Source organism: Daucus carota, chromosome 7 (assembly GCF_001625215.2).
Source record: "Daucus carota subsp. sativus chromosome 7, DH1 v3.0, whole genome shotgun sequence".
NCBI lineage: Eukaryota > Viridiplantae > Streptophyta > Magnoliopsida > Apiales > Apiaceae > Daucus > Daucus carota.
In genome coordinates this window covers 20,293,135-20,318,951 of record NC_030387.2, presented here as the reverse complement: position 1 = coordinate 20,318,951, position 25,817 = coordinate 20,293,135, and the positions used below count along the sequence as shown (strand labels likewise).

The 25,817-nt window shown below is 37.3% G+C and overlaps 1 protein-coding gene across 1 annotated transcript; it reads left to right on the top strand.

Moving 5' to 3' along the window:
* Positions 1–5,265: 5,265 nt before the first annotated feature.
* Positions 5,266–25,817, top strand: LOC135147928 (uncharacterized). The gene is made up of 6 exons (XM_064081982.1): positions 5,266–5,812; positions 23,140–23,264; positions 23,991–24,186; positions 24,388–24,741; positions 24,988–25,380; positions 25,537–25,817. The coding sequence occupies exons 1-6, from the start codon at positions 5,266–5,268 to the stop codon at positions 25,815–25,817; spliced, it is 1,896 nt and encodes a 631-aa protein (XP_063938052.1).

Genomic DNA, 25,817 nt, shown 5'->3' with positions numbered 1-25,817 from the left:
GACGATTTTGAAAAAAATTCGGGGATCGGGTCGGGTACGGTTTTTCGCATTCCCCCGGCCCGATCCCCGATCCGATTTCCCCCGATTGTCGGCCTGATCCCCGACCCGATTATTTTATATTATTATATTTAATTATATATATATATATATAGAAGAAAGTTCTATGGAGACTGGATTATTTGGAGACCGTAGAGACCTAATCCTGGCCATCCAATCATTAAACATCCAACGGCTGCATATATTTTGTCCTGCACGTTTGTTTTCTCTCCCTATCATGTCCTGCACTTCTAAATCGATGAACAACAAGCAGTACTTCTAAATCTTGCATAACATAAAATAATAATTCTATAATATTGGTGTTCAATCACCGAAATCCTAACAAATAAAGATAATAATTGCATACAAAACAAAGATGTGGTTGGACACTGCTATTATTGGCACTGAACTCATTGTCTTGTCCTGCAACGAATTAATATTACATTACTAGAAATGCAGGACAAGAATAGTGTAAATTACAAACATAGTTTTGAATTAAAATTAAAAACAAGAAATGCAGGACAAGAATATTAATAATACATTACTAGAAATGCAGGACAAGAATAGTGTAAATTATTAATATTACAAAACTAGAAATGCAGGACAAGAAATGCAAGACAAAGAATATTTAATCATGTCCATTAATTGCCATATTATTTAACGGTAGATCCTGTAGTCTCTAATGACTCCAAAATTTTTGGTCTCCATTGAACCCAAATATTAATTTTTTATTTATTAATATACCTATATATCTTTTTAGGTGCAACTTCAATCATGAATTTCACACTTAAAAAAATACCTTGGGTGTAGTCGATCTTGGGTCACTCCACTCATAGGACAATGACTAAACCAGTAGTCCAGTACCACCTTCACATGCCAATCTTACATTGCACTTGCGATTAAAGTTTTTATTACCTAGTATGTGTGTTTCAATTAAATGTAAACAATACCACCACCAAAATAATTTATTTTCATCTTTTGTGTTTATTAGTATATTGATTATAGATTTATTCAAAAACAAAAATAAAAAGTTTTAAGCTCTAAATTAAAATTAAAATAAATATTCCAATTACTTGTCTTAAATTGCTATTACAAAGTTACATGTGTTTTCGTTAAAATACATACTATATTTAATATAACTAAATTTAGTCTAAATTTCGAAATAAATTTTAATATTTATGTTCATAATATAAGTTTAAAATTGAAAAGGTCATAATTAAATCATTAAAGATCTGTTTAAATAAAAAATTAGGTGTTAATTAGACGTAATAAAATAAATATCAAAATAAAAGACTAATAGATTTGTTTGTAAGGCCAAAAGATATTATGCGTCTGATTCGAGTATTTTAAAATAAGTAATTTTGCTTAAAAATGAATATGTGGCATACAAGTGATATTTAAAACTTATTATTTTTTATGTTGTGATATGTGATTAAATTATAAAAATATTTGTTTACATGTTAGACTCAACAACAATATACTAATCATTATCCAGGTACTAGCGATCAAATTTTTAATGATTCGACTTTAATAATAGAATATATATCGTCAAATATTACTTTTCTTCTAATAAATCTTTCTTCGTATATTGGCATGTTTGAATTCAAGGATAAGATCCGGAATAAACTTCAATTCAAACTCCGAAGTTACCCGATACACATTCGTGAACGGTGAACATATAGAGTTGTATAAGTTAAGTTGCATAATAATAAGTTAAATAAATTAAATTGTTAATTCGTATATATTTTTTAAATATCAAAATTCAAAATTGAATATTGTTTGTAAATTTGTAATTAATATTTTGCATATCATAATTTTGATTATACTTTTTTTAAATTCATTAATCATTTTATAGTAAGGTGAAATAGGGTTGTACGAGATATTCTAATTTCAAAAGCCCTTGTACCTCTCTCTAGAATTTGTAAAGTCGCGCTCTAATTTAGTCTAACTCTTCAATCTTCAGAATAATTTACTGCACCAGAGAGGGTTCTTAGGGTAACCATGGCATCACCATCAGATTCGTGAGTACTTAATCTCTAATATCACTTTGTTTCTTTGATAAATAGGCATTATCTTATTGTTCCTTTGAGTCTTTAACACATGCTTCTCTGTTTTTTATGTTTAATATTAGTTCTTATAAATTATGCAGTGATCCAAGTCCTATTGTATCAAGTGATGCGCACCCACCATCTCAAGAAGATTCTCAGGTAGAAACTGAACAAGTTATTGGCAATACTATTGAATATAATACTGATGGTGATGAGATTCTGCCCAAGACTAATTGTAGGAGTGAAGTGTGGTAAACTTTCCAGAAAATCAAAGTTAAAGGGACAGGGGCTCTTAAAGCTAGGTGTTATTATTGTAAAAAAAATTTAGCTGGAGATGGTAAGAGTGGAACACGACATTTGGCTGATCATTCTAAATCTTGTTTGAAAAAAAAAATGGTTGATAGCAAACAAAAAAATTTAACACCTAGTTTTGTGATGGGTGAGGGGAAAAAGGGCAGTATACAAAATTATAATTTTGATCAAGAAGCTTCCAGGAAACAACTAGCTTATATGATCATTATACATGAATATCCTCTTAGTATGGTTGAACATGTTGAGTTTAGAAAATTTTGTCATGAACTACAACCATCATTTAAAATGATCTCACGAGCCACTCTGAAAAGAGATATTTTCAAGATATATGATATTGAGAAGTTGAAAATGATGAGACTTATGGAAAGAATCAAGGGTAGAATTTCATTTACGACGGATATGTGGACATCTAGCAACAAGAAAAGAGGCTTCATGGTTATTATTGCACATTTTGTCAATGATAGTTGGAGGTTGGAGAAACGCATTATAAGGTATTTTTCTTATTATTTACATGATCATTTGCATTATATTTTGTAATAATTGCATTGATATTTATTTTGGTTTTGGGTGTAACATTACAGGTTTGCATATGTGCCCTGTCCACACACTGCGGAAGCAGTATGTGATGTTCTGATGGACACATTTTTGGAGTGGAATGTCGATAGTAAGTTATCTACTTTGACGGTTGATAATTGTACTACTAACGACGCAATGATTAATCTCTTATTGGATAAGTTTGGAGGTGATCAAATTTGGTTAAAGTCTTTTTTTCATGTACGACGTACTGCCCATATTCTTAATCTGATAGTAAAGGAAGGGTTGGAAGTTATTAAGAGTTCAATTGAAAAAGTGAGAGATAGTGTAGCTTATTGGACTGCTACTGCAAAGAGGAGAGAGAAGTTTGAAGAGGCAGCTCGCCAAATAGGAATTAAAGATGGTAAAAGTTTGGCACTTGATTGTTCTACAAGGTGGAACTCAACATTTTTGATGCTTGAAACTGCCCTGTCATATAGGAATGTTTTTAGTCGATTAAAACTCAAAGAATCTCAATATAAAAGTTGTCCAGGTGAATCAGATTGGAACATGGCCGAAGATATATGTGCCAGATTGGAAATATTCTATAAGGCTACTTTGTTGTTTAGTGGTACTAGATATCCCACTTCAAATATGTTATTTGCAGATGTGTGTGATATTAAGATTAGATTGGATGAGTGGTCTATATGTGGTAATGATTTGGTGGAAGAAATGGCAAGAAAAATGATTGAGAAATATGATAAATATTGGAGAGGTTCACATGGCCTTTTAGCGGTTGCAGTTGTGTTAGACCCAAGATTTAAGCTCTCATTTATTAAATACTACTACATAAAAATGTACGGGGAATTTGGGCTTGAGATGGTGGAAAAAGTCAAGAATAATTGTTGTGACTTGCTTACAATCTATGAAAGTAAATCGAAGAAAAGAAGTGAAGAAGAATCTGATATAACTTTGAGATCTCATTCTACTTCCTCGAGGAGCAGAGGAGTATCTCACTCTATTAATGATTTTGAAGCATTTCTTGATCAAGAAAAGAAAGGGAAAACTTATCATGTCAAGTCAGAATTGGATCATTATTTGGAAGAGGAGCAGTTGCCTAGAAGGAGCGTGGAGTTTGATATATTATCTTGGTGGAAAACTAATGGAATAAAATATCCTACATTACAAGCCATAGCTAGGGATGTCTTGGCCATACCAGTTTCTACGGTTGCGTCCGAGTCAGATTTTAGTACAAGTGGCTGAGTGTTGAGTGAAAGAAGAAATAGACTTGCTCCTAAGACACTGGAATCTTTAATGTGTTGTCAAAGTTGGTTGACGGCTCTTGAGAAAGGAGGTATTATTAATTTATTATATTATTTAATGTAATAATCTTGTTCCAAATATTTATTTAAGGTGTACTAATATTTTTTCTAAATATGGTTTCAAAATAGAAATTCCTTCTATTGATGATGAATATTCGGATGATGACGAGGACACACCACCATCAAATGTAACCACTGTGGATTCGTCTGCTTGATTCTCACTTTCTCAGGTAATGTAGCTCATTTTACTATTTGTAGTTCTAATTTTTTCTAATGTAGAACTAAAATTATTAATTAAAAATTTAATATAATTGGCAAAAGACCAGAACTCCAGTAGCAGAGTTGATAGACCTAACCACCTGAGCTCTATTGTGACACAATTTTTTTATCTTTTTTTATTTCATTGTCAAGTGTTAATTTGTTTTTTTATTAAATCATGTTTCACTCATTAGTTTAAGTTTCAAATAAATATTCTCTTTATCATGCTGGACAGGTGCAAAGCTACTGTGTACCAAGTGAAAGTGATGGAGATGGAGGCTCTGGTGTTCGTTATGATGCTCAGATGTTTCTACTATGATGTCGCATGTTTTCATTATTATATTATAAAAAATTGTTATTTTAAGATTGTTTTTGTCAAGTAACCAGTAACCAAGTGGTTGAGCTACATGAGATTGAGTTATGCATACTATTGATGTGTTATGTATTAGTTTTTGGTGTTATTAGAAATTCTCTGAGCCTCTCTATCAGCATGTGTGCACCTATTAAAATTAATAGACTTTTATACTATTTCATGCCATTGTAGTTACTGTTTTTACAAATTAAAAGTCTAAGCTTAGTTCTGAATTTAAGTATTTAAAAAGAATTTTGGTTTGAATCAAAAATCCCTGAATCACCGCGGGTATCCCCGAATCCCGATCGGGCCGGGGATGGAGAACGAAAAATGGTACCCGATGGGGATCGGGCCGGGGATGGGTATTGGGTCTGGATTCGGGGATCGGGGCCGGTTTTAGCAATCCCCGACCCGAAGTGACCCGATGCCCATCCCTAAAAATGAGTCTTTTTGGAAATTCTTTAATCGTTTCAAAAATCTTCTATCACAATGCCCCCACCATGGAATAGAGAAATGGAGACTTTGTAAGATTGTGTACGAGGCCTTAGACAGTCAAACCACCGCTTTATTAGAGTCTATGTGCCAAGGCAAATTCATGGAGAAAGATGAGGACCAAGGGTGGGAATTTTTCGAGGACTTAGCCGAGAAAACAATGTTATGGGAGTCAACTAGGGAACCCAAAAAGTCAATCGAGGCATCTAGCTCTAGGGGTTTGCATTCGATAGGAAACAATGTGGAAACCGATGCCAAATTAGCAACCCTTACTAAGAGACTCGAAGCTTTAGAGTCTCATAGTGGCCCTTCAACTTTACCCATGTTCCCGAACTATAACGCTCCCCATCCCGAGATCCAACAATCTCACGATTTTGAGCAAGTGAACGCAATGTTCCAACCCAAGCCTAGAAATGATCCTTTTGCACCTACTTACAACCCCGGGTGGAAGAATCACCCGAATTTCTCGTGGAACCAAGGTCAAAACTTTCAAGCTCCACAACCTAATTTTCCTAGGCCCAATCCCAATTCTATTATCGTTAGTATCACATGGCATAACAACACAGACAAGAAACACATAATAACAATAATCAATAATCATAATAAAGCACATCCACTATTATGGCCCCGGAAAAATCAACTTCGAATTCATCCTTCGTCAGAATCCAGATCTGTCCAGAAAACTTCGAGAGCCCGTTTGAAGGCCTAAACGGCCTCAGAATGCCTCGAAAAACTCCGAAAAACACCTTCAAAATCACCTCAACCGGGGTTCCCCAGGTTGTCACTAGCTTCGTCTCGTTCTACCGTCTCCGAAAAGTGCTCATTCGCCCAAATCGGACACCGTATGCAAAAGTTACGGCCAAAACAGTGCAGCACCCCCGAAACCCTAATCGCAGCAGCGGAAGATCTCTGTTTCTTGCATCCCCGTTGATCAAACAATTACATACAAATTGTACAGACGAACCAGCCTATTCTATTACATCAGATCATAATCTAAAACAATTACAAATTGAATTACAAGATTAAACTATCACGATCAACCCTCGTGATTTACAACAGCCACGATAAACCACGTGGAATCCAAACATAACAGAATAATTAAAACACGGCCATAATAGTGGACAACGACCTGCATCACAGAATCACTATATACATGCATATATAATCATGACATGGACTGCATATCATAAATCGCAGAACCGCAACCTCGCTCTGATACCATTGTAGCAACAATCGGACATTGGTCCTGCGTTTTATGATACTAATTAAAAGTTCGAACAGAATATTAACCTTAATCGCTACGGCGCAAGCGATTCAAATCCACGTCTTCTACTGTATTCCTTGATTCTCCTTGGACGAAGTGTGGCCTTCGATCTCCCAAGGTGTGCCTCTCCTTCAAGCTCCGAAAACCCAAAACCCTAGCTGTCTCCTTGAGAAAAACGTCTGCCTCTCTCTGACTCTAGGATTAATTCGTTTTGGTGTGTCTTTCAGCTTTAGGAGAACGAGAATATATATAGGCTACAGCAGGGATCATGGATCATTAGGTCAGGCCTTCTAATGACATTCCGGGCCAGGCCCAATGTCATTAAATATTAATTCTATCCACTAAAGAACTAATATTTGCACTACCTTTCCTAATTCCGTAAATTAATTATTTAATTCGGCTCCCATATTAATTGCTTATAAATTCCCCATGTTTAAGATATCGCATGTCCATTAATTAAATTAATTTCTGACAATTAATTTAATTAATATCTTTTATCCTTGATCATCCACTGTTAGGTCCAGATGTGATTGTAGAAGGGGGGGGGGGTTGAATACAATCAGTACCAAATCGTCGCGGAAGTAAATCTGATTGAATATGATTTGTTAATCAGATTATAATTAATTAATACAACAATGTTTGACGTCGTTATATAATTAAAATGGTTCAGTTTTAATGTCCACTAAAGTTCGTAGAATAAATTCGACAGGGTAGATTCTAGATTTAGTGATTAAAACAACCGGGTTATCAAAGCACAGAAAACTGTGGATATAACGATCAAGCAAGTTACGAACAACTTGAAAGCTTTACAAATGCTTTGATTACAAAGTGAATGAACACTAAAAATGAAGGATGCAATGCCATATTTATAGGCAAAGCATTTGTACTTGTAAGACAATTGAAAGACAAGACAATTGTAAGTAGGAAAGACAAAGTAGCAAGGGCAAGACAATCTCAGATTGCCTTGCAAGCACAAGACACAGCAGAAAGACAATTAATAAGCTTAGCAAGACAATTAAATTTCGGTAGGACAATTGCAATTGTCTTGCTGAAACCATTCGGTCAGACAATCTTGGATTGTCTTGGCAGAAAGCATTCGGTCAGACAATCATAGATTGTCTTGAAAGACTCAGGAATTGTCTTGCAGGCATTCCCTCGGTCAGACAATCACAGATTGTCTTCCAGGCAATCACAAAACTTCGGTAGGACAATCCACTTTGTCTTGGCAGAGAACGCACGGTCAGACAATTTGTCTGGCAGACTTCTAGAATCCTTCGGTAAGACAAAGACAGATTGTCTTGGCTGTTGCTCCATTCATCCTAGAAACAGATTCGGTAAGACAATCTTGGATTGTCTTACTGAGTTTGTTTTGATGATTTAAGGATGTAAATTAAGATATATATTAAATAGAAAATTATCCACTTAATTAAATTAATCATATAACTTCATAAATTAAATTAATTCATGAGTGAATTAATTTAATAAATAAATTACATAATTAATATAATAATTTGTGAAGTGAAATAATAATCTATTAAATATTTAATCACCTATTCTTCAGTAGAACAGCTTCCCGTCTTCTTTAAACATTAATAACTTCGTCTTGATCTGTCGAACGAACGAACCATCAAATCTGCTTGACTTCAAATATTTAATTTGAATAACTGATACACAGATGTATTGTCTGGTTCATCTGTATCTAGTTAAATCAAATATTCTTTGTCAAATAAACATTAAGAATTGATTTGTTCGTCAAGTCTTCGTCTTGTAAGTACTTCTTCATTAAATGGAATCTTCTGATAAAATAAAGTATAGAAACTTTATATCTTCTGAACTCCTGGACGTGCCACAAAAGATTATTTGTGCACTGAGGCTTGAACATATTAATGAACTTCTTTCAGTGGTGTGCAGCAGCATCCTGGAATTTATCTGACATATAATTCCCATAAATCATTTGACGTTCTTCGTACGGATTCCGTTGACTTGCTATTTACTGAGCTTTCTTATCTGAGTTGAGTTGTATCTCTTTAAATACAAATAGGCTGAACATATGCCTTTCAATCTCCCCCTATTTGTTTGTTAACATAACATGCAAATTTCCTAGAGGATAACTCAACTAACAGATAAGACAAAGATTTAAACAAAGGAATGTAAATAGCAAAAGTTTATGGCTTGCATTAAACATTAAACCATATTCATAATAGATTACAAAAGGATGTTCCTTGAACATATCTAACAAAATATCCTAATCAATCTATTCACTCAGAACGAGTGACTTCTCCTTCTTCAGCATCAGAATAGTGAATACTTGGAGTAGAAGGCTCATTCTGAGTAGGCTCTTCAGCTGCAGTGGATTCTCCACGCTTCTTTCTTTCACGAGCCAGAGCTAGCTGGTGAAGAACTTCCAGATCCACAGGGTCTTCATGAAAGTCAGATGGCTGAGATTTTGTTACACCCTTCATCCTTCGAAAGTATTGAGAAATGTTTCTTCGAGTGCAGTAGGATGAGATTACATCATCAGCATCAGACTTGGCTTTAGATGCGAAGCCCTTGGTCCTTAGTAATGTGGATGCTAGAGCCAGACGTTTGGCAGGGTACTTTGGTAAAGCCTCTTCATTTAGATAGACAGTGGAGAGGATTTCCAAGTGAACAAACTTGACACAGTATGGGTTCTTAACAACCTGAGGACTGTTGAAAACAGCACAATCCAGCAGTTTGTCACGAAGAAGTTCATTCAAGTTTGAGCAACGCTTGACTTTGTTCCGAAGTACCCAGAGCTCAGATACAGAGAATGATTTGAGAAATTCGACAGATAGTCTGAATGAACCATTCCTCTGTGTGTAGACAATCAGCTCCCATTCTTCTAGCAGTCCCCTAACAGCAACAGTTACATATTCCAGTTCTAAGGCAAAGGCATGCATAAAAACATCCTCATCAGGGTTCACCTCTCGAAGATCATAGATCAGAGATAAGAACTTCTTATTATCGAAAGTTTCCCTTTGAGGTCCATTGAATATTCTCCTAGCAATGTCCCAGCCTTTTCCTTCTTTTCTTTTAATCTCAAGATTCTTCTGCTTGATCGCAGCATCATAGATTTTCTGCTTTTCAATCTTGATTTGTTCCTCTGTGATCAACTTGTCTTCCAGAAGTTTCTGATAATCACGAAGCTTACGCTTCCTTGCTTCATTTTCTGCTTTGAACTTCCGGACATTCTCCTCGTGTTCAGGATCAACAGGTTCTTCCTGAAACAAATAGCTTTCATCAAATTTACCTTCTTCTTCAGCCTGACGATAGGTAGCATCGAATACGTCATCATCATCCATGTCTTTGGGATAATCATCATAATTGTCAGTGTTGAAGACATTTTCAGATTGATGTAGTGGTTCTTTGCCTTTAGACCTTTTATAGCTTTTATCAGCTTCAGAAGATTCTTTGCCACTTGCTCTTTCTCCACCCTTGTCACTCCTGTCAGCATCATCCTTATTACTCCTATCACCAGCATCAGCATTGCTGTGATCATCTTTGTCCTTATCTCCCTTATCCTTCTCCCCCTTAGTTGAGGGATCCTCCGGAGTAGACTGAGCTGTTGACGGATTAAGCTTTAAGTGATGAATAACTTGAGCCAGAGTGTGCTCCAAGTTTCCAAGCTTTGTCAGACAGAGCTCCTGAGATTGATCAAACTTGTCCATCCTGGAGTGAATACCCTTGACATGAGCATCTAATTCCTGTTTGAGAGAAGAATATGAAGGATCAACAACCTTTTCCTGTAGAGTCACCAACTCTCCACTTTTGAATCTGGCATTCTCAGCATTCAACCTTTCTATCTCAGCTTTCAGAGCAGCCATTTGTTCCTGTAACAGATCTGTGTTGGTGTGTGCACTCACCTCACGAACACTCAAAGATTTTTCACTATCCTCTCGTGCATGTGTTTCGCTCGGTGTTTGCCTGAGTTCACTCGTGTTTGTCACACCGTCACCAGTACCTGTATAGACAACCATAGTTCCCTGAGATGGAACTGTAGGTTGTGAAGGAACAAATTGTCCTTCAGATGCCTGTGAAGGCTTATGTACTTGCAGGTTGCCAAGTAGATCCTGATCCAAAAAGAAAGAGTGATCAGAAAGTTTTTCATATGACAATTTTTGAATATCTGTGCTCTCTCTAAGTGAAGAATTAAAAGACAAAGGTTCAACTAGCGTGAGTGCTAGTTGTGTGCTTGACTCTTTACAGGATACCGCGGTCGGACGGCCAATTTCAATAAATGCATTCTGTGGAGAGAATGAATCTAGAGACTGTATATTTACCATGTCAGTGTCCAAATCCTTTTGGGAGGAAATGGATGTGGCTGCAGTTGTCTCCGGTTCTGCCACCCTTTGCTTCTTATGAGACAGAGCTGCGGGTTCTCTCAGAATTGCACTCCCACTCCGTTTCCGGGCTACCTTTCGAACAACTGGTGTATGAGTAGTGTCGGTGGATGTGTTTGACGAAGAATCAGTTGTTGAAACGAAAACGTCAGCTTGGTTATGAACCTGGGTGTTTACAGGTTCAATGCTGGGAGTCTGGAAATCAAATCCAATATCACAATCAAAATCTGCAATATCAATATTAAAGGTATCAGTGAGATTAGAAAGTACCTGAGCTACCTGTAAATCTGTCCTGAAGTCCTGTAGTTCTGGATTGATAGCAGAATCAGCAGGCAGAGGCTGAGAGGTGGATTGTGGTGGAGGAATGGTATGAGTATGTGTAGGTGAAGGTGTTGGTTCAGATTGAGAGGGAAGAATGGAGGCTTGTTGGTCTGGGAAGAAGTTGTATTGTGGAGGGGATTGATGTTGAGATTGGTGAGGAGAATTGTAATCTGATTGGTGAGGTGATTGTTGTGGTGAATTGTAAGGAGGGTTGTAGGGAGAGTAATGTGAGGATTGGCTGGATGATTGGTAGTCTTGGAGGAGTTGAAGTGGTTGATTGATACGTGGAGGTGATTGTTGTTGTTCAGGATTAGCTGGTTGTTGTTGTTGTTGTTGATATTGTTGCTGTTGTAGTGGTTCTGGAACTTGTACAGGCTGAAAAGGAACACTGAATTGCTCGAGCATGAATGGAGTCACCACCTGTGGTACATTGTCATGCTTTTTCTTGTTGACCAGCCTAGTTTGAATCTTGGCACAAGTCCTCTGAATAGGAACAACAGGGGAATCGACGTACATGTGCCTATCATCAGCATTCATCTTATCATTCATAAACAACATCAGGAATCTGGGGTAGAAGCATTCAACTTTGTCATTCTTTTGAATTGATCTCTGTGCAACAGACCCCATCTTTCTGATAATCTCCCTCAGCAATATCTTCCCAAAATTGATTCGACGGTTGTAAGCTATGCTGAATCCAAAGATCTGCAGCATTGAAGATATATTGCCAAAATTCTTTCTATTTGTGGGAGCAAACACCTTGGCAAGGGTGTCAAAGAACACATCCCATTCAGCTTTCAGATTTCCCTTTGACATCTTTGGGAGAAAAATCTGACCCTGATAGTGAATATCCTGAAAGAACTGTCTCAATTCATCCTCTGAGGGATCTGGCTCAAAATTGTCCCTAGGAAGTCCTAAGATCCGGTTCACATCATCGACAGTGATTACAATACGTTTCCTATTAGGCAGATCCCCTATGATCTTGTAATTCTCCAGAGTCGTAGAATTGACAGCATTTGAGTAGAAGTCAAAAAGAGGTTGCAGCTTAATCGAAATATCTGCAGTCAGTGCCGTACTGACTAAACTCTGTCGCGAAAGAAATCTAACCCAAGTCCGGAATCTATCAGAACAGTCATCGGGGTTAAGGCTGGCACAGTAGTTAGTCTCAGCAACCACAAATTCTCCGGCCATTTTTAATAATTAAAGATTGAATTAAGCGAGAATTTTTCAAATTAAAAGTGAATTCTCAAATGTCTCGCAAATTTCAACTATTAATTAAAGCTTAATTAATTAATTAATAATTCGAAATAATAGAGTAAAATCGAATTAAAAGTTAATTAATTTAAATGGCACTTAATCAATTAATCCACAATCTAGCCAAACAAACAAGTCCTTAACTCAACAATAACTCAACAAAGCCAAACGCGCCCTTAAATCCAAAAGCCCCAATTTTTACTAACTCCAAACCAAACGCAGCCTTAAAACAGAAACTCCAAGAGCCCTAGCCTCAAATACAAATCGATCAAGCACAAAGTTTCAATCACAACGCACAAGGATCGACTAACGAAGATGAAGCTTCGGAGACAATCGTAAAATCGAGCAACCACAGACGAGTTCGAAGCGAAATCTCACAAAAATCCGGCAGAGTTTCGTTATTAATCGAAGGGAATCGAGTAACAGAGCAAGCGTGAAGCTTGAGGAACGTAAACCCAGCAAGTTTTTGATGAAAAACTTGAAAAACGATGATCAAACGTGTGTGTGTATGTACGATTTGTGTGTATAAGCGAGTTGGGGAAGATGAAGTGGAGGCAAGACAATATGAATTGTCTTGCCCAATTGCCTTGTTAGTGTATATATGCACACAGGAAGACAAAGGGGAGTTTTAAGTCTCGGTAAGACAATTTGAAATTGTCTTGCCGAGATTTTAACAAAGCAGACAAAACAAGTGTCAGTAAGACAATCATAATTGTCTTACTGATACACACGGCTGTTATAAAAATAGGCTCGGTAAGACAAAGGGAATGTCTTGCCGAGATATTGCTTGAAATTATTGAAATAAACTGAAAAACCGGTTCAGCAAGACAATTTGAGATTGTCTTGCCGAGCCAATCAGTAGACAATGCAATTGTCTAACAGAAAAACAAATAATAATCAAAATAATATGATTTTTGATTAATTTAAAAGATAAAACTTTTTGCAATTAAAATCAAAAATCTATAATAAAAACAATACTATAAATTACACAAATATTTTGTAAATTTCAACTTTAATTAAATATAAATACTTATGACTTTAACTTTAATTCAAAAAAGATGAATTAACTTAAAATCAAATATTTATGCTTAATTAATTTTGAAAAATACAAAATAATTACAAATAATTATCTAAATGCTTAGGGAATATCACAGGGGAGTATATGAGCACTTAGAAAGTTACAGACTAATATACAAACATGCATAATTACTCAGAATATTATCAGATAACATACAGAAAATCATATAAAATCTAATAATATAGATATAATTATACAGAAAATTCACAAAAATATATAAAAACATATAATACCTATGAAAAATATATACAAGAGAACTATGTCATATTTAACATCCCTAACTCACAAACCAGCTTAGAGAAAGTGGATTCATCCAGTGGTTTAGTGAAGATGTCAGCAATTTGCTCGGTCGTGGGTACAAAATGTAACACCACTGTACCATTCATGACATGTTCTCGTATGAAATGATACCTGATATCAATGTGCTTGGTTCTTGAATGTTGAACCGGATTGTTGGAAATGGCTATGGCACTTGTATTATCACAAAATATGGGAATTTTGTTTACTACAACACCATAATCATTCAGTTGGTTCTTGATCCACAAGATCTGAGCACAGCAGCTTCCAGCAGCTATATACTCAGCTTCAGCAGTAGAAGTAGACACAGAGTGCTGCTTCTTGCTATACCAGGAAACCAACCGACGTCCTAGAAATTGACAGCTTCCAGACGTACTCTTCCTATCAATCCTGCATCCTGCATAATCAGAATCTGTATAGCCGGTTAAGTCAAAACCAGTATTCTTAGGGTACCAAATACCTAATCCAGGTGTACCCTTAAGATATCTAAAGATTCTTTTGACGGCTATAAGATGTGATTCTTTAGGATCAGCTTGGAACCTAGCACACAAACATGTTGCAAACATGATATCTGGTCTACTTGCAGTAAGATAAAGTAGAGAGCCAATCATACCTCGATAGCTTGTGATATCAACTTTCTTACCAGATTTATCCTGGTCAAGCTTTGTGGCAGTGGCCATGGGTGTCTTTGCCGGTGAAGAGTCTTCTAGATTGAACTTTCGAAGAAGATCTCTGACATACTTGGATTGGCAAATGAATATTCCATCTTCCTTTTGGCTTACTTGAAGACCAAGGAAGTAGGACAGCTCACCCATCATACTCATCTCATAGTTACTCTGCATTAACTTAGCAAATCTCTTGCACAAGTTATCGTTAGTAGAACCAAATATAATGTCATCAACATATATTTGTACAAATATCATATCCTTATCATGCAATTTGTAAAAGAGAGTTTTGTCTATGACACCTCTAGTAAAATTGTTTTCAATTAAAAATTCAGAGAGGGTGTCATACCATGTTCTTGGTGACTGCTTAAGCCCATAGACAGCTTTGAATAAGAAGTACACAAAATCAGCAAACTCTGGATTTTCAAAGCCAGGGGCTGTTCCAGATATACTTCTTCTTCTAGCTTTCCATTCAGAAATGCACTTTTCACATCCATCTGATAAACCTTGAAGTTGGAATGTGCATCAAATGCAAGAAATATTCTGATGGCTTCAAGACGAGCAACTGGAGCATAGGTTTCATCGTAATCAATTCCTTCTTCCTGAGAATAACCTTTTGCAACCAGTCTGGCTTTGTTTCTTACAACAATGCCATCACCATCTAACTTGTTACGGAAGACCCATCTAGATCCAATTGTAGACTTTCCTTTTGGTCTTGGAACCAGGGCCCAGACTTCTTGTCTCTCAAATTGATTGAGTTCTTCTTGCATGGCAAGAACCCAATCAGGATCATCAAGTGCTTCATCAACTTTCTTTGGTTCTAATTGTGATAGAAAACCAGAGAACAGACATTCATTAGTCGTAGCACTTCTAGTCCTTACACCAACATCAGGATCACCAATAATCAGATCAAAGGGATGATCTCTGCTCCAAATCCTTTCCCTTGGAAGTTGTGTCCTTGATGATTCAGCAGTATCATCATTAGGCTGATGTGTGTGACTAGTTGATCCATCAGCTCCCCCTGAGTTGTTGCCAGGTTGACTTGATGATCCACCACTGGCATCAGTGGAATCTCCAGCATTATTGCCATTTCCTCCACCATTGCCTGGATCATTATCATTGTTGTCATCTCCTGTTGCAACCTCAGGTGGAATATCATCATCTGAATCAGAGTCTGAATAGTTGTCAAACTTCAGAGACTCAGATGGATCAGCAGATTGTATACTTGGAAGTTTAGTGTCATCAAATGTAACATTGACACTAACTTTCACTGACAGAGTATCAATTATAAAAACTCTATAAGCATTATTTGTATAACCAACAAAAATTGCTTCAGAAGCCTTTGGCTCAAACTTGTTCAAGTTCTCTTCACCATCCTTGAGAACATAACACTTGGCTCCAAAGACATGAAGATGTTTGACATAAGGTTTCTTGTTGTTATACAGATGAAATGGAGTTTTCATATGATCCTTGTTGATCAAAGTTCTATTCTGGGTATAGCAGGCAGTAGACACAGCTTCAGCCCAAAAGTACAGAGGAAGCTTTGCTTCAGCAATCATAGTCCTTGCAGCTTCGATCAGTGTACGATTCTTTCTTTCGACGACTCCATTCTGCTGAGGAGTTCTTGGTGCTGAATACTGCCTTCTAATTCCCTTTTCAGAGTAAAAGTTGATTAGAGTTTGATTTTTAAACTCAGTTCCATTGTCTGATCTTACAGCTTTTACAGGAACACCTTTTTCCAACTCAACCAACTTGATATGATCAATTACTGTCAGGGGAGTTTCATCCTTAGAAGCCAGGAAGTAAACCCAAGTAAATTTTGAGAAGTCATCCACAATAACCAAGGCATATCTTCCTCCATCAATGGATGCAACATTCACAGGGCCAAACAAATCCATATGCAACAAATGAAGTGGATCTGTAATGGTATTGATGGTTTTGCCTTTGTGAGATGCTCTCTTCGCTTTTCCTTTCTGACAAGCTTCACAGAGATCATCAGATGAGAATTCCAGGGAAGGCAACCCTCTCACTAGATCTCTCTTGACTAGAGAGTTCATGGTTTTGAAGTTGAGGTGTGAGAGTTTCTTATGCCATAACCAACTATCTTCAGCAGATGCTTTGGCGTAGAAGCAGTGAACTTCGTTTCCAGGTCCTGAAGACAAATCAGCTACAAATATATTGCCTTTCCTTATGCCACATAGTGAAGGACGCTTATCCTTGATATGTTTAATGATACATATCTCCTTTTCAAAATGAACATAATATCCTTTGTCACAGAATTGACTGACACTCAGGAGATTATGTTGAAGTCCTTCAACTATTGCAATATCTTCTATGATGATCCTTCCAATTTTGTACTTGCCATATCCCACAGTACGACCTTTGCTATTATCAGCAAAACTGACTGTAGGGCCAGCTCCTTCTCTTATGTCCTCCAGCAGGGATTTATTGCCAGTCATGTGCATTGACGCTCCACTGTCAAGCACCCAGGTAACACGAACAACTCCACTGGCACCCTGCAAAAGACAACTTGATTAGACAGTCTTTGGGACCCACACTTGATTGGGTCCGGCAGTCTTAAAGAACTGATTTCTATCAGGTGTAACAACAGAGCCTCTTGGACTGATACTTGGTTCAGACTTGACTGAACTTACTTCCTTAACAACAGCCTTATAAACCTTAGTTTTAGGCTTTGGAACATAAGTCTCCTTTCTCTTATGAGAAGGACTAGCAGTCTTTGATCTAGCATGCTTGTTGTTTGTGTGTTGTCTAGGTGATGTGTTTTCATTTTTAGCATGCAAATTTTTAAAATAAGCAGACATCAAATTGAAAGCACAAGTCATACAATTATCAACACTACAAGATTTATGACATGCATCAAAAGCAGGAACAACAGAAATATCAGTCATAGTAGTAGGAACATCAATAGATTCTACTCTAACCTTGTTATCAGATTTAAAGTTCTCAGTAGAATGACACCTATTGTTCTTGTTCTTACTATTAACAAAATTATTGGGCTTGTTGAATTTAGTTCTATCAGAGTTGACACCTAAACCAGCTTTAGGCAACCTAACATTGCCTTTCACTTTGATTGGTTTCAGGTTTGTCAGAATCTCATCTCTCATCTCATTACTCTCTTTCATTTTAAGGTCTTCCTGTTTTAGTTCATATCTAATGACAACAGGAGTCTCTAAAAGAGGTTCAGCTTCTGAGGTTTTAAACAAAGGTTTAAGGGAATCTTTCAAAACAAAAGGAATCCCTCTTTCCTCAGCACTCTTCTTGAAAGGAGTAATGTTACTAGCCTTACCTACAGATTTGTTATAGTCAAAGCCTATTCCAACAGTTCTCTTGATCTCTTGTTTATCATTAAGTTCTTTGACTATCAAGGAGGCATCCTTAAAGGCTTTACACTTAACTTTCTCTTCGTCTAGCTGAAGTCTTAAAGCAATCTCACCTTTCTCTAGAACTTTGACTTTAGCACTTTGAAATCCTAAATCCATAGTCAATTGTTCTATTTTAGGTTTTAATACTTTCATCTCATTCATTTTATAAGCATGAATATCTAAGACTAAAGTATCAATTTTAAGATTGGCAGCTTTCAACTTTTTAATAGCATCATCTCTTTCAAGTCCTAATTGCATAAACAGTTTAGGGCATGTAGGATCTACCTGAAAGCTTCCAGCAGGAGGAGGTGAAGATGATCCAGCATCAGCCATGAGAGCAACATTCCCAATCTGCTCTTCTTCATCACTATCTGTATCATCCCAGCTTTTCCCTTCTGCTAGATATGATTTGCTCTTGAAGCTTTGACTTCCAGAAGTACCATGATGCTTTCTTACTAAGGCATCATACTTCTGCTTCAGCTCATCATACGAATCCTTTCTCTTTCCTTAAACCTTGGGCTGCTTGCACTCAGTTGCAAAGTGTCCAGGTTCACCACAATTGAAGCATTTGAACTTGCTTCTGTCCACCATCCCAGTCTTGTATCCTCCTTTGCTTGTAGAAGATGAATAGCCTCCCTTCTGAAACTTACTAACAGTAGGTTTGTATTTATAGGAAGGGTTCTTCCGGAATCTCATGTTTCCAAACTTCTTGGCAAACAGTGATAGAGATTGATCTTCTAACTGTTCAAGCTCTTCCATTGTATAGAACTCTTCGTCACCACTGGTAGAAGCAGTCTGACCCATCTCAGGTACAACAAATTCCTGAGTAGTCTTAGAAGGAACAACAACATCCTTCTTCTTTTCTTCCAGTACAGGTGACTCAACAACTAGAGCTCTCGACTGGTTCTGTGTTTTACCCCAGCCATATCTCTGTTTACTTTGAACTTGCTCCAGTTCATAAGTTTTCAAAACTCCGTAGAGTCTTTCCAGAGAAATCTCATTCAGATCTCTGCTTTCCCTGATGGCAGTGATTCTGTGTTCCAGATGTTCAGGAAGGGTTAAGAGAAACTTCATGTTGACCTCTTTCTTGTCGTAGAATTTCCCATTCAGATTTAAATTATTTATCAAATTATTAAGTCTGATAAATACTTCTGAAATCCCTTCACCGGGATGTGAACCAAACTGTTCATACTGAGCCATCAGTATCTCTTTCTTGTTTTCCCTAACTTCCTCTGAGCCTTCATTGATAATCTCTAACGTATCCCAGATTTGCTTGGCGTTCTTACAATTTACCACAGCATTGTACATCACTGGATCTAGAGATTCAACCAAAATTTGTTGAAGAGCATCATCTAAGTTCATCTGTTCACTCTCTTCATCTGTGTACTCAGAAAGTTCTTTCGGAATGACCTGATGAGGTATCAACACACCATCCTCTTCGTGTGCTAATATGACCTTCATAGGAGTAGTAACACCTTTGTCTAAAATCCCAATGTATTTTCTGTTCGCTGTTCGAAGGAATAGGAACATGTGCCTTTTCCATAGGCCAAAGTGTTCCTGACTGAACGGTGGGATTTTGATGCTACTGATCTTTTGTGTACTCATGTTTAAGGATTTGAAGTGAATAGTGTTTGGATGAGATTTGGATTTTTGAAAGAAAAATATTTTAAATCAAAATTAATTTTTGGAATAAAATTAATTCGAATAAAAAATATTTGGACGTTACAGAGTGTGTATAGGATCTGATACGGAAAAATGGTATCAACCGCTCTGATACCAATTGTTAGGTCCAGATGTGATTGTAGAAGGGGGGGGGTTGAATACAATCAGTACCAAATCGTCGCAGAAGTAAATCTGATTGAATATGATTTGTTAATCAGATTATAATTAATTAATACAACAATGTTTGACGTCGTTATATAATTAAAATGGTTCAGTTTTAATGTCCACTAAAGTTCGTAGAATAAATTCGACAGGGTAGATTCTAGATTTAGTGATTAAAACAACCGGGTTATCAAAGCACAGAAAACTGTGGATATAACGATCAAGCAAGTTACGAACAACTTGAAAGCTTTACAAATGCTTTGATTACAAAGTGAATGAACACTAAAAATGAAGGATGCAATGCCATATTTATAGGCAAAGCATTTGTACTTGTAAGACAATTGAAAGACAAGACAATTGTAAGTAGGAAAGACAAAGTAGCAAGGGCAAGACAATCTCAGATTGCCTTGCAAGCACAAGACACAGCAGAAAGACAATTAATAAGCTTAGCAAGACAATTAACTTTCGGTAGGACAATTGCAATTGTCTTGCTGAAACCATTCGGTCAGACAATCTTGGATTGTCTTGGCAGAAAGCATTCGGTCAGACAATCATAGATTGTCTTGAAAGACTCAGGAATTGTCTTGCAGGCATTCCCTCGGTCAGACAATCACAGATTGTCTTCCAGGCAATCACAAAACTTCGGTAGGACAATCCACTTTGTCTTGGCAGAGAACGCACGGTCAGACAATTTGTCTGGCAGACTTCTAGAATCCTTCGGTAAGACAAAGACAGATTGTCTTGGCTGTTGCTCCATTCATCCTAGAAACAGATTCGGTAAGACAATCTTGGATTGTCTTACTGAGTTTGTTTTGATGATTTAAGGATGTAAATTAAGATATATATTAAATAGAAAATTATCCACTTAATTAAATTAATCATATAACTTCATAAATTAAATTAATTCATGAGTGAATTAATTTAATAAATAAATTACATAATTAATATAATAATTTGTGAAGTGAAATAATAATCTATTAAATATTTAATCACCTATTCTTCAGTAGAACAGCTTCCCGTCTTCTTTAAACATTAATAACTTCGTCTTGATCTGTCGAACGAACGAACCATCAAATCTGCTTGACTTCAAATATTTAATTTGAATAACTGATACACAGATGTATTGTCTGGTTCATCTGTATCTAGTTAAATCAAATATTCTTTGTCAAATAAACATTAAGAATTGATTTGTTCGTCAAGTCTTCGTCTTGTAAGTACTTCTTCATTAAATGGAATCTTCTGATAAAATAAAGTATAGAAACTTTATATCTTCTGAACTCCTGGACGTGCCACAAAAGATTATTTGTGCACTGAGGCTTGAACATATTAATGAACTTCTTTCAGTGGTGTGCAGCAGCATCCTGGAATTTATCTGACATATAATTCCCATAAATCATTTGACGTTCTTCGTACGGATTCCGTTGACTTGCTATTTACTGAGCTTTCTTATCTGAGTTGAGTTGTATCTCTTTAAATACAAATAGGCTGAACATATGCCTTTCATCCACTCAACCTTATAATTATGCAAGAACAAATCTGCCTGCAGGACTAAAGCATAATTATCTTTATGAGCTTTCAAGAGGACATCATCACCCGAATATATTTTTCGGACACGGTTTCCTTTTATAGTCAATATCCCACTCTGTATATAATGTCATTGCCCAATACATAAATTCGTAATTTAAAATAAATTACTTAATTTATGAGTCAAGGCATGTGCATTAAATACAAGTGTCAATCACTATATCCGGATTAAGAACTTAAGCATTAATAACATCATAGAATCTTAGTTCTTTATTGTCAGAATTAAAGAAACAATTATTCTACTATTTTGATCCCGTTCAATATACACAAAGTATATAAGTATTATTCAATAGTCAAGATAAACTATTTCCAAATAATACTTCAGCCGTTCCAGTGGTTTGTTTAACACCACTGCGACTGTGAACCTTTATTATATTATATAAGGAGTCTGACAATCTAATCTTCTGCTATCCCATTTGATACTAGATTGTCTACAATATATAATATACAGACAATGTGAAAACATGCATTCAAGATTCTCAAATAATTGTTATATACTTCAAATGAATATTTCAGTATAACCCTAACATTCTAATCCAAGTCCGCCCTTCACTACCATCATTAATGACAAACCCGAGAGTTCAAAAGCCCGTGAGGAGTCGAGTAACCCAAACTCGGAACCGAATTCCAAGTTGCAAAGTGAAGTAGTCTATAAACCAAGAGTCCCTTACCCTCAAAGACTTATTTCACCGAAGCAATCGGCTCAAATGGAGAAGATTTTGGAAGTTTTTAAGCAAGTCAAGGTCAACATACCCCTTTTAGATGCAATTCAACAAATTCCTTCATATGCTAAGTGTCTTAAGGAGTTGTGTACCCATAAGAGAACCAACCATGTCCCTAAGAAAGCTTTCCTTACATCTCACATTAGTTCGATTCTCTCAAACCAAATTCCCGTGAAATACAAGGACCCCGGTTGTCCTACAATTTCATGTGTCATAGGAGAAACTTTTGTGGATAAGGCGTTACTTGATTTAGGGGCTAGTGTTAACCTCCTTCCATATTCTGTCTACCAAGCCTAAGGTTTAGGGGAGCTCCGACAAACCAATGTCACACTTCAATTAGCCGATCGATCCGTGAAAATTCCTAAGGGAATGATCGAAGATGTGCTAATTAAAGTAGGTGACTTCGTGTTTCCCGTAGATTTTGTCGTCCTAGAGACCGAGCCAGTTAGGAACCCGAAGAATCAAATTCCCATCATCCTAGGACGACCCTTTTTAGCTACATCCAACGCGTTGATTAATTGTAGGAATGGCCTAATGAAGCTAACATTTGGTAACATGACAATCGACCTTAACATCTTTCATGTGGGGAAACAATCCGATGATTTCTATGATCAACCTTTGGACGTTAATCTAATTGATGAAATAGTTGATCAAGATCTCATGAATCCTAAAGATGCCCTTGAATTTTGCTTAAAACATTTTGGAGAGGATTGGGATGTTTCCGATTACACACATGAGGTCAACCAAATGTTAGAATCCACCATTCCTACAACGAGTCAAGAGCGTGATGTTGAACCCGAGCATTTGCCTTTACCTAAGAAAACCGTTGAGTCACAACCCCTGAGTTAGAACTCAAACCTCTTCCCGACACTCTTAAGTATGCTTTTCTAGGCCCTAATGAGTCCTATCCCGTTATCATTGCCTCTAATTTGACTATGTCACAAGAGGAAGAACTTTTAGGAATCCTTAGAAAGCATAAGGGAGCGATAGGGTGGAGCATTTCGGACATTAAAGGAATTAGCCCGACGATTGTCTAACATAGGATTCATTTAGTAGAAGATGCAAAGCCCGTGAGAGAACCTCAAAGGAGGTTGAATCCTCCCATGATGGAGGTAGTTAAGAAAGAAATTCTTAAGTGCTTAGACAATGGGATCATCTATCCCATTTCCGATAGCAAGTGGGTGAGTCCCGTACATCTTGTGCCTAAGAAGTCGGGCATTACTTTAGTGACGAATGAGAACAATGAGCAAGTTCCAACACGTGTTCAATTTGGTTGGAGAATGTGCATAGATTTTAGAAAGCTCAATGCCGTCACCAGGAAATATCATTTCCCTTTGCCTTTTATCGATCAAATGCTAGAAAGATTAGCGGGTCATGCGTTTTATTGCTTCTTAGATGGTTATTCGGGATATTTTCAAATCCCGATTGCTCCCGAGTACCAAGAAAAGACCACTTTTACTTGCTCTTTTGGAACCTTCGCGTATAGACGCTTAGCTTTTGGCCTAACCACGGGCTCGTCCACGTTCCAAGGGTGCATGACTAGCATTTTCTCGAAAATGATAGGTGACTTTCTAGAAGTCTTCATAGATGACTTTTCCATCTTTGGTCCATCTTTTCACCAATGCCTTAACAATCTAGATCGAGTGTTGAAAAGAAGTGAGGAAACGGATCTAGTGTTAAATTGGGAGAAATGTCATTTCATGGTTAAGGAGGGAATCGTTTGAGGACATAAAATTTCTGAAAAAGGGATCGAAGTAGACAAGGCTAAGGTCGACCTAATAGCTAATCTCCCACCTCCCAAGTCCGTTAAGGAAATTCGCTCGTTTCTTGGACATGCGGGATTTTATCATAGATTCATCCAGGATTTTAGCAAAAAGGCCCGACCTTTGACCAACCTTCTAGCTAAGGATGTCAAATTCGAGTTCACAAGCGAGTGTGTTCATTCCTTCGAAGACCTTAAGAGAGAATTGACTTTGGCCCCGATCATGAAGTCTCCTGATTGGAGTCAACCTTTTGAGCTTATGTGTGACGCATCCGATTATGCCATAGGAGCGGTTTTAGGACAACGAATAGATAAGAAGCCTCATGTCATTTACTATGCTAGTAAGACCTTAAATGATGCCCAACTCAATTATTCTACCACCAAAAAGGAGCTTCTAGCCGTAGTCTTTGCCTTAGAAAAATTTCGCTCTTATCTTATCGGGTCCAAAATCATTGTTTACACCGACCATGCCGCTCTTAAGTACCTTTTCTCGAAAAAAGACTCAAAAGCCCGCTTAATTAGATCGATTTTGTTGCTCCAAGAGTTTGACTTAGAGATTAGGGATAAGAAAGGTTGCGAGAATGTCGTCGCCGATCATCTCTCTCGATTAGTGGTTGAATCCACTAACGACTTGCCCTTAAGCGAGTCATTTCCCGACGAACACCTTCTCTCAATTTCCACTCTCCCTTGGTTCGCCGACATAGTCAATTACCTAGCGACCGGTGACATTCCCTCGACATGGTCCAAGAATGATAAAGCCAAGTTCTTTTCTCAAGTGAAACATTTCTTTTGGGATGACCCGTATCTCTTTAAACATTGTCCCGATCAAATCATTAGGAGGTGTGTCCCAAATAGTGAGTTTCATAGCATCCTCTCGTTTTGTCACGATCAAGCATGTGGAGGTCATTTTAGTGCGAAGAAGATTGCCGCTAAAATCCTCCAATGCGGTTTTTATTGGCCTAGTTTGTTTAAGGATGCCGCCGAGTATTGTTCCGCATGTAGTAGGTGTCAACATCTAGGGAGAATCACTCGGAGAAACATGATGCCTATGAGCCCAATCCTTGTTATAGAGCTCTTTGATGTGTGGGGCATAGATTTCATGGGCCCATTTCCTAGTTCGTTTGGCCACCTTTACATCCCTCTCGCGGTTGATTACGTTTCCAAGTGGGTAGAAGCCATCCCGACCCGGTCCACTGATAACAAAGTCGTTCTTAGATTCCTTAAAGAGAATATCTTTTCTCGATTTGGCACACCTAGGGCTATCATTAGTGACCAAGGGACGCATTTTAAGAATCGTCAATTCGAGTCTCTTCTTAAGAAGTACTCCATCACTCATAGGCTTGCTACCCCTTATCATCCTCAAACTAGTGGCCAGGTAGAGGTTTCAAACCGGCAAATTAAGCAAATCTTAGAGAAGACGGTCAACTCAAATAGGAAAGATTGGTCAACCAAGTTGATAGATGCCTTATGGGCCTATCGGACCGCCTTTAAGACCGTCTTAGGAATGTCTCCTTATAGACTCGTGTATGGTAAACCTTGCCATTTGCCGGTTGAGTTAGAGCATAGGGCCATGTGGGCCATTAGAGAATTGAACTTCGACTTACCCATCGCCGGTAGTCATCGGAAGTTACAATTGACCGAGTTAGACGAACTTAGGAATGATGCCTATGAAAATGCTAAAATTTACAAAGAGAAAACCAAGGCCTTCCATGATAAAACTATTTTGAGAAAATCCTTTTCTCCCGGCCAAAAAGTTCTTCTCTACAATTCTAGGCTTCATTTGTTTCTTGGTAAGTTGCGTTCTAGATGGGATGGTCCTTACGTTGTTCAAGTTGTTTTCCCTCATGGTGCTGTTGGAATTCAGGATCCTAAAAATGGTAATGTTTTTAAAGCTAATGGTCAACGTCTTAAACCATTTTTAGAATTGCCTGTTGATTCGGAGGAAGAGGTCATCCACCTCATCGACCCTTGA

What these genes read in the sequence shown, in the direction of transcription:
- LOC135147928 (XM_064081982.1), top strand. Translation starts at nt 5,266, where the DNA reads ATGCCCATCCCTAAAAATGAGTCTTTTTGGAAATTCTTTAATCGTTTC. An exon ending in CCATTTCCGATAGCAAGTGG is followed by an intron (nt 23,265 to 23,990) that starts GTGAGTCCCGTA and finishes CTTCTAGCTAAG; the next exon opens with GATGTCAAATTCGAGTTCAC. An exon ending in TAGACTCGTGTATGGTAAAC is followed by an intron (nt 25,381 to 25,536) that starts CTTGCCATTTGC and finishes AAATTTACAAAG; the next exon opens with AGAAAACCAAGGCCTTCCAT.